This window comes from Benincasa hispida, chromosome 11 (genome assembly GCF_009727055.1).
Source record: "Benincasa hispida cultivar B227 chromosome 11, ASM972705v1, whole genome shotgun sequence".
In the NCBI taxonomy this organism is placed as follows: Eukaryota; Viridiplantae; Streptophyta; class Magnoliopsida; order Cucurbitales; family Cucurbitaceae; genus Benincasa; species Benincasa hispida.
The window spans coordinates 56031987-56050816 of NC_052359.1; the positions used below are offsets into that span (position 1 = coordinate 56031987).

Here is an 18830-nt window from a genome sequence, read left to right on the forward strand (position 1 = left end):
TAACGCAATTGTAGCGCATGCGACGATCGATCATGGATTTAAGCGATCAACACATTTCCACTGCATGCAGCAATCGATAGAAGATCAAAATAGTTACACTGCATGTGGCGATCGATCGAAGATGAAAAGAGCAACGCATTCGTATGTACTTCTAACAAGTGTACAACTTTTCGATTGTACTATTCTGACAAATTGATCGTGGAGCATGGCAGACATTTCCACTATGCCATGGCAGGAATTATCAGATTTACAAAGTGGGACCACTAATACAGGAGCCAAGGTCTATAAATAGCTTCCTCAAATTCAATGTAAAGGAGGCTGGTCTGAAGAGACGATCCAGAGAAAATCCGGGAGAACGATGAGACAAGACTGAAAGGTAAGTCTCTGAGCACGAAATTATTTCCATTCCCGAAGAAGAAGCTTGTCTCTTATACACATCTAGATGTGTATAAGAGACAAGAAGAAGCTCTATGCAAGAGGTCACTTCTACCTGGAAAGCAAGCCTGAGAAGGAAGCTTTTCACTCCATTTCTTTCACATGCCGGCAAGCACAACGTCTCCGATCAGGATCTGTGTCAAGACATTGACACTCTTTCCGTATTTGTTCTTATTTTCCAATTCATCTACTGTGTTCATCTTTCTTTAATCTCTCATTCACAATCTGTATCAAACACTTATCTCTAGATTTCAATATCAGTATCGTAATCATTATCATCTCTCTGTTCTTTTCCACACATTTATCATCCATTTTCTTCATCATGTGTCGTTAATCCCCTAGGTAAAGGGAAAGGATTAAGCGAGTGAGTTAATCCTTGTTAAGGAAATCGGCTGAGTTTAGCTAAAGCATGCTCGACGGCATCTTCATCTATGAGAGCAGAAGTGAAGATGTTATTCTACCTATTGAGAGAAGGTTGGAAGAATGCGTTAACTAAAGTGAGAAGTATTTCCAGTCATGGAGATAACCTTGTGTTCATCACGTTCATCTCTGTTTCACCATAGACGTATAGGAACGCGGTGGATCACTGAAAGGTGTAAGCCAAGGGAAAGCAAAACCTTAGTTGCATCCTCAGCAAGATTGACGAACTTGTGATGTCCTTTTCCTCAACCCATTCTCTTTTTGATTCACTTCACAAGACTTGCCACCGTATTCATTAGATTCTTTTGCACAACTTCACAGCCAGTCCTCAACCTGTATCGTCAATAGTTTAGTCATTTATTTTATCACCGCAATTTACTTTATCGCACTTTAATTACCATCGCATTTTATTCTTTAGCACAATTTACTTTTCATCGCAATTTACTTTTCTACACAACTAATTCTTTATTCTTTATGTTAAATCGATCACATGTACCACATTAGTATCGCATTAACAATAACAATCCCTGTGTTCAACCTCAGATCACTCTAAGAAACTTTCATTGGAATTATACTTGGTTCCAATGCAAGAAACTTGAGCGTAGTATCGCATATCTTTATCGCAAAGAAACTTGAGCGCATAAAGCCATCAACATTCATTCATTCATTTTAAATCATTACAAGTTTTTCGCGATAGATATAAGATATAGATAAATATTACAATTTCGTCTATCAAGTTTTTGGCGTTGTTGCCAGGGACAAGAACTTGAATCATTCATAAGCAAAGCATTAGAAAGATAAAGAAAGAAATTAAAATTTTATTATCTTGCCGAGGATTGGCAATTTTTTTGTGTGTGTTGAATACTTTTGTGGTATTTTGCAGGACAGATCTCTGTTGTACTGTCTGTTTATTACGGAGAGCAGGCTAATGATTTATGAGTATTAGGATTGAACCAGAATTCGAAGCCGACCCAGAGATCGAGCATACTTTTTGCGCACGAGCATGCCAGAACTGAATAAGGCGATGAAAGAACATGGCAAAGAACAATGATAGGCCTGATGGGAATCAAGGGGTAAATCGACTGACGCAAGATCCAGTGTTCCTGGCTGCCAACCGCAATATCTCAATGAGGAATTATGCGGCGCCGAATCTATATGACTTCTCGCCAGGAATTGCAAGATCCACGTAGAGGAGAATATAAGATTTGAGATAAAGCCGGTCATGCTATAAATGATCCAGAATGCGGGGAAATTTGGAGGTCTACAAGGAGAAGACCCACATGCTCATTTGACCAGCTTTGTTGAAATGTGCAACACATTCTCCATTCCTGGTGTGACTCCTGAAGGAATTAGGCTGTATCTCTTCCCATATACATTGCGGGATGAAGCAAAGAGGTGGGCTCATTCACTAGAGCCAAATGAAATCAACTCATGGGACCAATTGGTTGAGAGGTTTATGAAGAAATTTTTCCTGCAAGCCGTCAACGCAAGAAGACGGAGGGACGTGTTAAATTTTGAACAGATGGAAAATGAAACTCTGAGCACCGCCCGGGTGCGATTTAGACGATTTGTGAAGAACTGTTTGCACATCGGGATTCCTGATTGCGTTCTGATGGAAACTTTTTATAATGGCTTGGATAGATCAACGCAAGCAGTTGTTGACACCTCTGCAGCAGGAGGGTTCATGGACAAGACATATACGGAAGCAAAGATCATCTTAGATCGCATTTCACGAAATACAGATGATTTGATGGATAATGGGTATGGGAGAAAAGGCTCGAAACGAAGAATAGCAGAAAGTGCCATTGTACCAGCTGATACAATGACCACCCTGGCCGCCCAAATGGCCACAGTAACCTCGCTCCTCTAGACTATGGCTATTAATCAAGGATATCTCTCTCAAAGTGCAGCGCAAGCCAATGTGCTGACATAAGTGGCAACAGTAAGCTGCATCCAATGCGGAGAGGGGCACTCAATGGAAGTCTGCCCATCAAATTCACAATCTGTATACTCTATTCACAATGACCCGTTTAGCAACACCTACAACCCTGGTTGGCGGAATCACCCCAACTTCAATTGGGGAGGGAATCACAACCAGGGGGGCCAAATGAATCATCAGAATAGTCATCCCAGGAATCGAGGTAATCCTCCGATTTTCCATCATCAGAATCAAGGCCAAGGTAATTTTCAGAGTAGACAGCCATACGACCAACCGTCCTCATCTAACACCTCTTCTAGTACCTCGTCATTGGAAACACTACTGAAACAATATATCCAAAAGAACGAGGCAATCATGCAATCGCAAGCTTCCTCCATTCGAAATTTGGAGGTGCAGGTTGGACAGGCATTGCGAATACGAGTTACAAGAATAGAGCGCCTGGTACGCTACACAACAGTTCGGAAGCACTGGACCAAGCGGCAAGGAACATGTCAAGCAGTGACATTGAGAAGCAATAAGAAGACGGTCCCCGTGCCACTAGTACGGGGAATCAGTAAAACGGCCAGAAGACTCAGTCACCAACAATGACCACTCAATCACAAACACAGATCTTCCAGTTCAGAAGCAACTACCTCTACAAAGAATGAATCTCAACAAGACTCAGAATCAAAAGTCATCGCAAGCTTCCAGCCCCAAAAACACAGCAAGCAAGAGACATCACATGAACATTAAACGATAGATGTACGAGCGGAAAATGCCTTCACTTTTCTGTTTAGGCTTGAAAAGAAAATGACTAGTTAACAATTCACGAGAGGTTTCTCGATGTTTTCGACAGGCTACATATCAAAATTCACTTTCGGAAAGTGGATAACATCTCACTTCTGCTTTAATAAACATTCAAGTCTTGGCTTTATTATACTCATTCTCCAACCTTCTTATTCGAGAGGTGATTTAACATCTCTCATCTGTCTGCTCACAGTTGAAGATGCCGCCTTGAGCGATGCGTTAGCTAAACTTACGCTTGATTTCATTCAACAACGGATTAACCTTACTCACTAATAACTCCCTTCCCCCTCTTTAACCACCTAGGGATTAGTCTACACATAGATAGACGAGATGGACAATGATGTATGGTGGGAACAGAGAAAATGCGATGAAATAATTGAATTGATATTAAGAGATAAAGATAAAGACATTTGTTATAGATTCAACGAATGGAAGATTAGAATGAACAAGACAATTGATGAATAGAAAGTGAGACACTTAAGGACAAGTGTGGTCAATGTCTTGACACGAATCCGGATCCGGAAGGCGATTTGCTTTTCAACGTGTAGGAGGTAATAGTGGGAAACTTCCTTCTCAAGTTGGTTTCCCAGGCTTAGAAATGATCTTTGCACAGAGGCTTCCCTTCGGGCTTTGTGGATGAATTTTAGTGGCTCTCGGAGTTCCCTTTCGATCTTTGTTTGTCTTTTCTAGATTTTCTCTAATGTGTCTTCTTGCAGACTAGCTTTTCTTTTCTTTTAGAATTGATGTAGCTATTTATAGAGCTTGGCACATCCTTCATCAGTGGTCCCACTCTGAAAAGCTGCTTTTTCTGCCATGGCTTGGTGGAAATGTCCGCTCTGCTCCACATTCACTTTGTCAGATCGTAAACAGAAAAGCTGTACAATTTCAGAAATCCTCACGAACGCGTCGCTCTTTTCATCTATGATCGATTACCGCATGCAGTGCAAATGCATTGATCTTTTTATCCAGGATCGATCTCCGCATGCATTGCAAAGGCGTTGATCTTTCCATCCACGATCAATCGTCGCATGCGCTACAAATGCGTTGCTCTTTTTCGTTCTTGATTGATCGTCACATACAGTGCGAATGCGTTGCTCTTTTTGTCCTCGAGCGATCGTCGCATGCGGTGACCTGTTTTCTGCAAAACAAAGACTTGGACATCCCTTTTTGCCATTGGGGTTAGAGGGTATGTTTCCGACACTTTACAACTTTTGCTTTTCTTAGCCAATTTCTATATGTTCGACGCAACTTTTTCCTTTTTTTTGCCGCATATCCTAAATAAGATGGTATAAATAACTTGTATTTCTACAAGTTATCACACCTCCAAATTTAGATATATGCTTGTCCTCAAGCATATCCTCTACTAAGGCAATTCAACTCAAATCCTATCCTAACTTTGCGTCGATCAGCTACTTCGAATGCTCCACCTCTACATAATTTCTCAGAATTACTGATTCCTTCTATGCTTTGAACATTTCTTCAGCATGCTCTACTTTATTCTTACCTAAGATAAACCTCTGCTCATAGTTCTCTTCTTGTTTTGAAAATAATGTTTTTCCTATTCTTGTAAAAATAACAAAGTGCGCCTTTTATGCGGTGGCTTGGTTTGCGTCTTCCTATAGAGAGCATTGATCATGGTTACACCCTTTGTTTTGGCTTGCTCCCAGGGTGTCATGCGAGCATCCAACATCGGTTGTGTACCAAGCTCAACTTCAACTCTTAATCCTTAGCCAAGTTTTCGCTTTACCTGGTCAGTGGAGTTGTCTCTTTTATTTTTATTTTATTTTTGTATTGCGTCAATCCTGGTAACCTACCTTCATTTTGGCTTGCTCCCATGGGTGTCATGCGAACATCCAATTATGAGTAGGTTCTTTTCAGGACGTAACTCTTATCAGGTTGGGATTTTCCCTTACGTTGACAGTAGAGTTTTTTTCTTTTTCTTTTTTTTTTTTGAAGAACGCATTTGCCTATTATGAACGCACCCGCTTGATCGCATCTGCTCATACCTTTCCTACTCCCAAATTGTCACAAGGTCTTCATTGGGTTGTTTTGGACAGAAAAGACAAACCACTTAGTCAAAATTTTGAAAAGAAAGTTTGAGTAGAGTCTTGTAATAGAGAAGGTAAAGTGAAAACTATTGCGATGAATTGTCTAAGTGTTAGGCAGAAAATGCAATGTATAAAGAAATTGCACTAAGGTTACGTATAATACTCGTCATGGTAGCGCAAATAAACAACGCAAAAGAAAAGACAGAAAATACCGCATTAAATTGACAAATGATGATATAAATAAAGAGGCCAAGACATAAGGAAAGAATAATCACTCAATGTATATAAAAATTGTCTAAGTATACAAAGAATTATAATGATCGCAAACACAAAAATTGTAAGCATGTACAGGAGAATACAAAGGTATAGCTATATAAAAAAAAATATTAGGATGACCGCAAAAAGAATTAAAAAAAATGTGAAAGAGAAGGTGGTACACCCCCAAATTTAACTTTGCAGCGGGGGCTCTTGGTGAGGAGGGCGTTGCGAAGGAGCTCCTTGTGGCGCTTCTTGAAAGAACAGAGGCTGCTGCAGATGTTGAGGCACCACGAAACCATGAAAATATGCATTCAAGAAATTGAAGTACTCATGGTTACGTTCGGCGAAGGGTAAAAATGTTGCGTTGAATGTTTATCATCGCCTGACGCAACTCTGCGTTGCTCTCTCGCAACTCCATCAGTGTATGGTAGAAGAAATATAGTTCTTGAGACAAAAAGTCTTGCATGTCTTCGAAGGCAGTAGCTATGGATGCGGTGGGGGGTGGCATCGTAGATGTCTCACCTACATCAGTTTGGGGCTGAGCGGAAGGGCCTACTCCCAAACCATGTGGGTCATCAACATGCGTTGATGTTTGCAAGGAAAAGTGGAGTGGAGATGGATGGCGGATGGAAGCTACTAGTGATGCAGGGTTGGAGTCGGGCGCAAGGAGGAGATTTATAAATTGTTCAGGAAGAGAGGAAAGGGGCTCAGTCGTAGAGCTTGGTGGACGGATGACTAAGGGTAAGGGGTCCAAGGGTAAATTGGTTTGCTAATGCGATGCACTTCCTTAGATGATTTCCTTCCCTTTGTCATTGCGGTGCCGTTTCTTGGGTCTTAGTGGTTACGGCGCATTCAAGTCGATGAGGGGCCGCTTCGGTGGAGGCTTGGGGCAATGCGGCGAATTCTTGAGAAGGACTCTCAGGATGTTCGTGCTGATAAGGGCGTGGACTTCTTACATGGGTTCTTTTTCAATGCCCGTGCCCACAGAAAGGCATAGGCTAGAAACCGTCCGTGGAAAGAAGTACTTGCCTCTGACGCGGCCTACATAACCTCAGATTTACTTTGTAAGAAGCTGGCCCACATCAATTGGAATGTCGCGCGCAATGTAATATGCGACTATGACTATATCTCTTGAAATGGTTTTATCATGCAACGTCGGGATGAGCCGTCTCTTCACTAAGTAGACCCAAAGGCGCGCTTCAGGCAACAGACGGTTGGAGGCGAGGTTTTTGATGTCGATCAAGGACACTGTCCACTTGGTGCTCGGTTGCATTAGTACGTTCCGCATTCCTCCATATTTTCTTCGGTAGGATCATCAATCAATTTGCTACCCAGTACTTCCATGAAATTCTTCAACTTGTAGAGCTGATTGATGTACTCTGTGCTGAATGGCACTACCCTCTCGTTAACGATCACCGCATCTTCGGTGTCGTGGAGCTGGCCATGGTAGAAGGCCCTCACTATCGATGGAATGACTATGGATGGGCACTGGTAGAAAGATTCCCACCCATGCTCTACCACAATGTTGATGATAAGATCTGGTAGTGGCGCTGGCGCAGGAAAGAAACCCATCTCCATCAATAAATCATCGTTTTCCTTCTTGGTTTTTGGACACCTCTTAGTCGACGCAAGCTCATTGCTTTCCACCTTCGCTTTGCCTTTTTCTTGAGCGGACGCAAGGTGGGATTTTGTCTTTGAATGTGTTTCCGCTCCTTGCTTTGCTCTTTCTCTTCCTTTTCCCATTCTTCCCATTCTTTTCTTTTTCGCTCTCTGGTGTGCTGAATGTTTTCTTTGCAGCCCAACACTTTTTCCTCCTTTTCTTTCTTCTCCGCCTCCTCTTCTTCTCTCATTTCCTTTTCAAACTGCTCAGAGTTGAGTGCAATGCGCTGCTCATCCTCGAGCCTTCTTTTCTCTTTTTCTTCTTCCCTTGCATTGTCACGACGAACCTCCTCATCATAAAGCCGTCTAGCTAAATCGGCCGAGGCAATGATTTGGCGCGCTCGTGCCATTTTCTCTTCCTTCTCCTCTAATTTTCTTCTTCTTTCTTCCTTCTCTTTCTCTATGCGTTCATGAATTGTTGGGACTCCTGTGGACCCTTGCGGCACATTCTGCTTGCAACGCCGCATTAATGGGGAGATGTCAGGGTCTTTCTTGTCGTCTGAACCGTGGATTTGAGCCTCCGACGCAACTAGTCTGGAATGTGGCCATGAAGCTTGTAGTTGCGTTGATGGTTTAAATTGTACCGACACCCCCACTTCCACCCTTGCGGTGGTTGATTCTCCGTCAACATCCACACTTTTTGCCCTTTTCCTTCTCTCTTTCTCTTTCCTCAGGCGCTTCTTTTCTCGCCTGAATTGTTTTCTCTCACTTCTCCGCTTTTCCTTATGCTCTTTCTCCAGCCGAGCAACTTCATCTTCCTCTACCTGTTTTTCTTCAATTCTTCTCTCCTCCCTCTTTTCTTCAGACTTCTCCATCCACTTCTTCGCCTCCATAACCTCTAGAATAGTCCTTATGGGTCCCTCATTAGAGTCTGTTGAGGTAGTCTCCTTAGGATCTGAGATGGTGAGGGCCATCCTCCGCGAAGCTAAAGCTAACTTCTCCTCCAACAACAGGGGTTGGTTTACTACTCCGGCCTCCAGCAACCCCACATCCTCTCCAAATGGCTCAGGATACTCTCAAATACCTTTTTGTCATCTTTTCTTTTCAGCTCACTCTTGGTTGAAGGTATAGGGAGCGCCAACTCAGGTCTGGTGGCAAGGGCACTCTCCGCGCTCGTCCCCTCTTGGTAGGTGGATGGTGTTGCAGTCGCAGAGGGTTTTCGTCTGGGTTTTGCATCGACTCTAGGGGTTGGCTTGGGCTGGGCGACGAGGTGGCGAGGAAAGCCACCTCCCACGCGGTGACAGGTGCATGGGAAGGGGGTGATGGTTGGGAAGAGTAATGAGATGACTGTCCGGCCATAAGTGCGGTGAAGGGAAAGAAGATGGTAATTTTCTTTTCTCAAAAGAAAGTGTGGATGGTGGTCAAGGTATGCAAAGGTTTTTTTTTTTGTAGGATTTTCGCGAAGAGAATGCAAGTGAGCTCCAAAAGGAGGCAAGGAGGGGGGGATTTATAGGTTGGGCCTTGATGGGCCCAACGCAATCGGTGTGTTGGCAGGCTTTGGTAATCCAAAAAGCCTGCCGCGCCTCTCCCATTATGACATAGTAGGAAAGGACGTCATTTCGTCTGCTGTGTAATAATTCACCTCAGGAGCTGAAACAATTGTTCGATTACCTTCTCCGCGAATATTTTATCTTTTTTTTTTATAGGAAGGGCGTAATGTTTAGTTGTTAATGTAACTCATTCGACAATGCAATGCATATTTGGAGGATGGGTGCAATGTATATATTAGCACAACACATCCATCAACGCAATGCATATTTGCGGAGGACGGGCGCAAAGTATTTCTACCAGTGCAACACATCCGTCAACGTAATGCATATTTGCGGAGGACGAGTGCAATGTATATACTAGCGCAACACATCTGTCAACGCAATGCATCTTTGAAGGACGGGCGCAAAGTGTATCTATTAATGCAAGATACACCTGTCGACGCAATGCATACTTGACATGTCATTGTATCACCAACATCGCAATGCTTATCCCAAAACCTTAATGATAAGGCATTGGGGCTGTCTCTTATACACATCTAGATGTGTATAAGAGACAGGTACATACGAGCGCATTCATCCGTCAACGCAATGCATCTTTGGAGGACGGGCGCAAAGTGTATCTATTAATGCAAGATACACCCGTCGACACAATGCATACCTGACATTTCATTGTATCACCAACATCGCAACGCTTATCCCAAAACCTTAATGATAAGGCATTGTGGTGTTCTATTAAATCATTCATTCAATAGTAAATTAAAATCAACGCGAGCTGAGATTGAAATGGAAATAAATTCAAGTAGGCAGGGAAACTAATTCAATAAAACAATATACTAATTCCAATAAAGCAATAATAAGACGGTAAATAAAGCGGTAAAGATAGTTGATATGGATGTTATTTAAAAAGGGTTTTCACTGTTACCGCAAACGCATCCCCGTAGGCAATCAGGCTTGCCTGCCCAATGTCACCTCTTGACATTGCTCCTTCGCACTTGGTCTAGGTGCTTCCGAGTTGCTGGACAGCGTACCAGGTGTTTTATTTCTAAGTTAGGCCGTAAGCTGCCCAACCTGTACCTCCAAAGTCCTGATGGAAGATGTTTGCGATTGCATGATCGCATCGTTCTTTTCTATATATTATTTAAGCAGAGCTTCCAAGGACGACGAATTGGATGAGGTGTTAGATGAAGAGGGTTGGTTGTGCGATTGCCTGTTCTGATAGTTACTCTGACCTTGACCCTGGTGGTGAAAAACTAGAGGATTGCCTTTATTCCTGGAATGATTGTTCTGTACATTTCTCTGGCCCCCCCCTGGTCATTGTTCCCTCCCCAAGTAAAGTTGGGGTGATTCCTCCAACCTGGGTTGTACGTGTTGCTGAATGGGTTATTTTGGATAGAATATACTGACTGTTGATTTGACGGGCAGATTTCCACTGAATGACCCCCTCCGCACTATATACAGCTCACTGTTGCCACTTGCGTTAGCACATTGACTTGCGCTGCACCCTGCGAGAGAGTTCCTTGATTTATAGTCGTTGTCTGGAGGAGCGAGGTGACTGCGGCCATCTAGGCGGCCAATGTGGTCATTGTATCAGCTGGTACAATGGTGCTCTCCATTTTCCTTCGCTCTGGGCCTCTTCCTCCATACCCATCATCAACCCAGTCATCCGTATTTCGCGAGATGCGGTCTAAGATGAATTTCTTCATGAACCGTTCAACCAACTGATCCCAAGAATTTATCTCATTTGGCTCCAACGAATGAGCCCACCTCTTTGCTTCGTCTCTAAGTGTATACGGAAAAAGATATAGTCTAATGCCTTCTAGAGTCACGCCAGGGCCGAGAATGTGTCACATCTCTACAAAACTGGTCAGATGTGCATGCGGGTCCTCTCCTTGTAAACCTCCAAATTGACCCGCATTCTGAATCATTTGGAGCATGATAGGCTTAATTTCAAATTTGGCGTTCTCCTCTACTATAGGCCTTGCAATACCAGACGAGAAGTCGTATAGATTAGGCGTCGCATAGTTCCTCATGGGGATGTTGCGATCAGCAGCCAGAAAGACTGGGTCTTGCGGTGGCCGATTCATTCCCTGATTCCACTTGGGCCTCCCATTGTTGTTTGCCATATTTCTCCTACACCTAGTACGGTTTTGACGTGCTCTTCTGCGAAAAGCTCTCTCGATCTCTGGGTCGGCGTTGAATTCTGGCTCTGTTCCAGTACTCATGCACCATCAGCCTACTCTTCCGTAAATAGACTGTACAATAGAAATTTGTCCTGCAAAATATCACAAAATCATTCAGCTCTAAAAATTGTCAATCCTCGGCAACAGCGCCAAAAACTTGTTGAAATGAATTTTTAATTGCGGCGGACAGAACGTAATGGAATGTAAATGTAATGTAATGCCGCCGAAAAGATGGGGAAATGGATTGTGGATGGTGATGGATGATGTGGACGATGACGTGTGGATGTGATGATGAATCACGCTTCTCGATAATAAATGCGATACTACGTCTAAAATAAGGTATGTGATGCTACTGATATGCGTTTATAGTATGCGTTCATGTAGTATGCACGTGTCACAAGTTTTCTTGTGCTGGAACTAAGTATAATTCCAACGCAAGTTTCACAAAGTGATCTAAGGTCGAACACGGGGATTGCGATGATCAATGCAATATTAATGTGATATATGCAACTGAAAACAAAATAATAATGAATTGTATTGGGAAAGTAAAATGCGATGACAAAGTAAAATGCGATGATAAAATAAAATGCGATGATAAAATAAAATGAGATGACAAAATAAAATGCGGTGACAAAATGAATGAATAACAAATAAATAAACAAATAAATGGCTGACTGTGAAGATGTGCAAGTATCTAATGGAATGTGGTGGCAAGTCTTGTGAAATGTGTCAGAAAGAGAATGGGTTGGGGGAAAGGATATCGCAAGTTCATCAATCCTGTTGAGGATGCAACTAAGGTTCCGATTTCCCTTGGCTTACACTTCTCAGTGATCGGCCGCGTTCCCATATCTCTATAGTGAATCAAGGATGAACGTTGCGAATGCAAGGTTGTTTCCATCTCTGGAAATACTTCTTGCTTTATTAACGCATTCTTCCAACCTTCTTTCGAGAGGTGGATTAATATCTTCACTTCTGCTCTCACAGGTGAAGATGTTGTTGAGCATGCGTTAGCTAAACTTAGTTGATTTCTTCAACAAGGATTAATTTACTCGCTCAATCCTTTCCCTTACCCTGGGGATTAATTACACATGATGAGAGATATGGACGAGGAATGTATGGTGGAGAACAGAGAAATGACGATGAATACAATAATGATATTAAGAGATAAAGATAAGCGTTTGTTACAAATCAATGAATGGAAGATTAGAAATGAATAACAGTTGATAAATAGAAAGTGAGAACAAATAAGGAAAGTATGTCAATGTCTTGACACAGATCTAGATCAGAGACGATTTGCTTCCCTGCGTGTAGGAGGAATGAGGTGGGAAACTTCCTTCTCATGCTGGTTTCCCAGGTAGAAATGATCTTTGCACAGAGCTTCCCTTCGGGCTTGTGGATGAATTTGTGGATTCCAAGACTTCCCTTTCGGTCTTGTCTCGTCTTTCTCCCAAATTTTCTCTAAGTGTCTCTTCAGACCAGTCTCATTTTCTTTGGAATTTATGTAGCTATTTATAGACCTTGGCACCTCTTTCATCAGTGGTCTCGCTCTGAAAAGTTGCTTTTTCTGCCACGGCTTGGTGGAAATGTCCGCTCTGCTCACATTCAATTTGTCAGATCGTACAACAGAAAAGTTGTACAATTTCAAAAATCCCCACGAATGCGTCGCTCTTTTCATCTACAATCGACCCCCGCATGCGGTGCAAATGAGTTGATTTTTTTTATCTAGGATCGATCGCCGCATGCGTTACAAAGGCATTGATCTTTCCGTCCACGATCGATCGTCTCATGCGCTACAAATGCGTTGCTCTTTTTCGTTCTCGATTGACCGTCACATGCAGTGCGAATGCATTGGTCTTTTTGTCCTCAAGCAATCGTCGCATGCAGTGACCTGTTTCCAGCAAAACAAAGACTTGAACATCCCTTTTTGCCATCGCAATGGAGTTAGCTGGTGTGTTTCCGACACTTTACAACTTTTGCATTTCTAAGCCAATTTCTATACATTCAACGCAACTTTTTCCTTCTTTTTGTCGCATATTCTAAATAAGATGGTATAAATAACTTCTATTTCTACAAATTATCATTCCCGTACTAAAAAGGAACCTCATTTCTATAAAGTGTTTATTGCAATGTAAATATACTGTCTCATTAATATGGATAAAGTGTTTATTCATAAAGATGGTGTTTTTATTTGTACTGCAAATCTGGAGTCAAATTTATATGTGCTAAGGTTGTTAGCCATTAATTTCCTCCATAATACTGAATTGTTTAGAACTACCGTAACTCAAACAAAACGTCGACGTGTTTCTCCAAAATAAAATGCCCAACTTTGGCATCTTCTTTTAGGGTACATCAATCTTAATAGGATTGAGAGATTGGTGAAGAATGGACTTCTATGTGAGTTAGAAGAAAATTCTTTACCAGTGTGCGAGTCTTGCCTTGAGGGTAAGATGACTAAACGACCTTTTACTAGAATAGGTTATAGAGCCAAAGAGTCTCTTGAGTTAGGACATTCTGACCTTTGTGGTGCTATGAATGTCGAGCCCGAGGTGGCTATGAGTATTTTATCAGTTTTATTGATGATTACTCCAGGTCCTTTGAAAAGTTCAAAGGGTTCAAGGCTAAAGTTGAAAATGCATTGGATAAACGGATTAAAACACTTCAATCGGATTGAGGTGGAGAGTTTTTGGACTCGACATTCCAGGACTATTTGATAGAATATGGAATTATTTCCCAACTCTCAGCGTCGGGTACACCTCAGCAAAATGGTGTACCGGAGAGGAGAAATAGAATCTTATTGGATATGGTTCGCTCAATGATGAGTTACGCTTCCTTACCAGACTCGTTTTGGGGTTTCGTAGTGGAGACTGTCGTATACATACTCAACTGCGTTCCTCCAAGAGTGTTACGAGAACACATTTGGAGTTGTGGAACGAGCATAAAGCTAGTTTACATCACTTTCGCATTTAGGGTTACCCTGCACATGTGCTTGAGGCGAATCCCAATAAGTTGGAACCACGGTCGAGTTATGCCCCTTTGTAGGTTACCCCAAAGGTACACAAGGGGGTTATTTTTATGACCCGACGGAAAATATGGTGTTTGTTTCAACGAATGCTACTTTCCTGGAGAAGGATCATATAAGAGAGCACAGTCCACAAAGTAAAGTCGTGTTGCATGAGCTTTCCAATGAAATTACTGAAACTTCAACAAGAGTTGTTGAAGAGCCTGCTACATCAGTAAGAGTTGTTGATGGGAGTTCATCTAGTAGGTCGATTCCACCTCAAGAGTTAAGGGAACCTCGACGTAGTGGGAAGGTTGCAAACCCACCCGTTCGCTACCTGGGTTTCACGAAAATCCTTGCTATGGTAGCAGATGGCGACGTTGAGGATCCGTTGTCTTATCAGAAGGCAATGGAAGATGTTGACCAAGATGAATGGGTCAAGGCCATGGATCTCGAGATAGAGTCGATGTACTTCAACTCAGTATGGGACCTTGTAGATCAGCCTGATGGGGTGAGACCTATAGGTTGTAAATGGATCTACAAGCACAAACGGGGTGCTGATGGGAAGGTACAGACCTTCAAGGCTCGACTTGCGGCAAAGGGTTATACCCAGGTAGAGGGAGTCGACTATGACGAGAATTTCTTGCCAGTTGCCATGTTAAAGTCGATCCACATCCTCCTGTCCATTGCAGCTTATTATAATTATGAGATCTGACAAATGGACAGCCTTTCTAAATGGCAATCTTGAGGAGACAATTTACATGGTGCAACCTGAAGGATTCATAGCCCAAGGTCAAGAGTAAAAAGTTTGCAAACTAAATCGGTCCATTTATGGGTTGAAACAGGCATCTCGATCTTGGAACATACAGTTTGATTCTGCGATCAAGTCGTATGGCTTTGACCAAAATGTTGATGAACCTTATGTCTACAAGAATATTATCAACGCTTCAGTAGCCTTCTTAGTGTTGTACGTGACGATATCCTACTCATTGAGAATGATGTAGGTCTACTGACTGTAGTTAAGAACTGGCTAGCGACCCAATTCCAAATGAAAGATTTAGGAGAGGCTCAGTTTGTTCTTGGTATACAGATCTTTCGAGATCGTAATAACAAAGTGTTAGCATAGTCTTAGGCATCATACATTGACAAGATGTTGCTCAAGTACTCGATGCAGGACTCTAAGAGGGGCCTACTACCATTCAGCCATGGAGTCACTTTATCTAAAGATATGTGTCATAAGACGCCATCAAGAGGTTGAAAAGATGAGACGAGTCCCATATACGTTTGTCATTGACAGTTTGATGTACGCGATGCTCTGTACTCGTCCAGACATTTACTACGTTGTGGGCATAGTCAGTAGGTATCAGTCTAACCCAGGCCAGGGTCACTGGACCGCAGTGAAGAACATTCTCAAGTATCTTTGGAGAACGATGGACTACATCTCGTGTATGGTTCTAGGGATTTGATCCTTACTAGATACACGGATTCTAACTTTCAGACTGATAAGGACTCTCGCAAGTCCACATCAGGGTCAGTCTTTACTCTTAGCAGTAGTGTGGCGAAGCACTAAGCAGGGGTGCATCGCCGACTCCACTATGGAGGCAGAGTACATATCGGCTTGCGAAGCTGCTAAAGAGGTCGTCTGGCTCTGGAAGTTCTTGATAGAACTGGAAGTTGTTCCAAATATGTCAAGGCTCATTACCCTATATTGTGATAATAGTGGGGCAGTGATGAACTTCAAGAAGCCGAGGACTCACAGGCACAGCAAACACATAGAGTATGGGTCTACAGGACCGCCTGCGGCTGGACTAAGGCAAGTGGGAGATTTTCTTGTACTTGACTTTTATGCCCTAGTTTATTGTTTTGTACTAGTTTTATGTACACCCCACTTCGCTTTAGGACAAGTGGGAGATTGTTGGGGTTGATGCCCTAAAGTCTTATGTCCTGTAGTTTATAAATAGCTTGTACGAACGCTTGTGTTGTATAATATATGATATTTACTTCACATCTTATTTTTTTGCTCAGTTATATTTTTTATTTGCCTTACCACAAACCAATAAACATAAAATCCCTGGTTATCTGTATGTACCTTAAGCATGTATGTGGTGACATACAAATACATCATGTCTTGAGTGAACCAAAATGGTCTGTAGTATATGGGTATAGGAGGGAAACCTTATCCTGGTAACGTTACGGATGTGGCCCGGTTTGTGGAATGGTCACAAGTGTTGTGACTTGTCACAAATGGTCTGATCCTGATCATTCGTGTTGGGGACATGCGAGCGGGCATCCGATACAAAGAGTTTATATAAGACCTGACCACGAAGTGTTAACATCTCGTTATATAACAACTTTCATGACAGAGACTTCACTTCACTAGAATGACCATAGGTAACATGACCTCAATTTTGAGTGAGTTGGGAACTCCTGCCATTGAGGGCGGTCCTTTGATTTGTATGGGTGCGAGTGGCCAGGTAGCCGATTCAAACTTACCATTTTGGGGATTCGTCTGATTTGGGAGCTAGGAACTCAGCTACATAAGATGGAATTCACTCATTCCCTAAGGCAGGGGTAAGTAGATAGATAGCTCTCTTAAGGGCTGATTCCAAGGCTTGAACGATATGGCACCACACACCTTCTCTTGGCCCAAGAGGTGTTCACACATAGTTGACTATGTTATATTGTTCATTAGAGGAACCAGTGGTACTTAAGAAGTGAGATGTAATTATAGGGGCAAAACGATAAATTGGCCTAGTTGTACTTACAAGCATCTATGAAGAGTCATCGTACTCATGATTGGTTATATCCGATGGACACAGAAATATATCTGTAGTAAGAAGAGTGAAGTTGTTGGTCTTTAGTGAAATGCCTGACAGTTAACAGATGGTAGATCTTGTGGCTAAAGAGTTTGGTCAACTATTCACGTATCGTTGGAGCATCGAGCCACAGGTCTATTAGGTCCCCTGGGTAGCTTGGATAAAGTCGAGAATCAGTGTTTGGGTTAGTTTGAAATGTTCAAATTGACAAGAGAGAGTTCGATTATATAGGATATAATTGAACTGGTTGATTATATATGATATAATTAATTAAATGTATGAGATATATTATTTTGGAGGAATTTAGATATAAATATGATTTATATCAAGTAAAGGAGAAATTACTATAGTAGATATGTGATATCAAAATATAGGATAAGAATATAATATTATTATATTTACTAATCATTTAATTGGTTAATTATATGATAATTGGCCTAAAATTTCTCTCAGGCGTGCATTAGTGAGAGCAACCGCTTCGGTTATGGTAACCGAAGAATAAAATGAAAATTTGTTTCATTTTGCAAAAAGTTCGAAAAAAATTGGCATCGGTGTGGAAACGTAAACGATCGCATAGCCGAGAGCCTATATGATAGTCGCTCAGCGCCTAAATGATCGCACATCTCACACCTAAACGATCACGCACTAGTCTTTAAACGATCGCTTAGCTTTCCTAAACGATCACATAGTGTGCCGTGTTTTCTAAATGATCGTCCACCTTTTACTAAACGATCACTTAGTAAAACCTACACGATCGTGTAGCTTCTTCTAAACAATAAGCATTTAGCTATATGATAGCTTCCTTTTCTCTCCCACTTGCTTATCGTCTACATGATTTGTTCTTCCTTCTACCTCTACCAAACTCACCAAAGACCACACTTTGGGTTCTCACTCCAAGAATACCAAGGGCTCCATTTTGGTGGTGTCGTCCCCGCTGTTGTTCACTTGTTTGTGATAGTTCGTGCTGCTGCAGACGACTTGTTTGTTGGGCGATAGAGATCGCGTAAAGGTCTTCCGCTGCATCTGAGTTCCAAACTTGAAGATGGTCTTCAACTGGTATGAGAACTCTTTCCTTGTATTTTTTTATTGTTCAAAGCATGCCTTTAATTAGTGTTATTTGCATAACTGTATGTTAGAATGTATATGTTGTATTTCGATCATGGTGAAATTGAAAAGATCCGAACGCGCTCATGGATGCTCTTCATTAAGAGATCCTTCAACCTTCTCTTGGCCCGTGAAGTGATTACTCATAGTAAGACTATGATGTATTGTTCATTAGAGGAATCAATAGTACTTAAGGTGTTAGATATAACTATAGGGTAAAATGGTAAATTGGTTTAGCTGTACTTACGAGCGATTTGTGGAGGGTCATCGTACTGTTGATTGGTTATATACAATGGACACAGAAATATATCTGTAGTGCGAAGAGTCCAGCTGTTGGTCTTTAGTGGAATGTCTAACAGTTAACGGATGGTGGATATCGTGATTGAAGAGTTTAGTCAGTTATTCACGTACCTTTGGAGTTTCAAGATACAGGTTCATAAGGTCCCATTGGTAGCTCAATGGATTCATGTTGAGAAGTTTTTGGGTTAGTTTTAAATATTCAAATTAACGAGAGGGAATTTGATTATATATGATATAATTCAATTAATTCAATTATATGTGATATAATTGATTTGATGTGTTTGATATATTAATTGGAGGAATTAATATAAATATGATTTATATTAAATGTCATAAAGGAGAAAAAAGAACTGTGGTTTAAATATTACATATGATGTGATATTAAAACTATAGGTTA

General features: G+C 41.8%; 1 protein-coding gene across 1 annotated transcript; it reads right to left on the minus strand.

The window, feature by feature from the left end:
* Positions 1 to 7463: 7463 nt before the first annotated feature.
* LOC120090771 (trichohyalin-like) lies at positions 7464 to 8459 on the minus strand. Its single transcript, XM_039048479.1, has one exon. The coding sequence runs from the start codon at positions 8457 to 8459 to the stop codon at positions 7464 to 7466; it is 996 nt and encodes a 331-aa protein (XP_038904407.1).
* Positions 8460 to 18830: the final 10371 nt, after the last annotated feature.

Excerpts from the sequence above, each read along its gene's own strand:
- LOC120090771 (XM_039048479.1), bottom strand. The coding sequence starts at position 8,459 with ATGGCCCTCACCATCTCAGATCCTAAGGAGACTACCTCAACAGACTCT.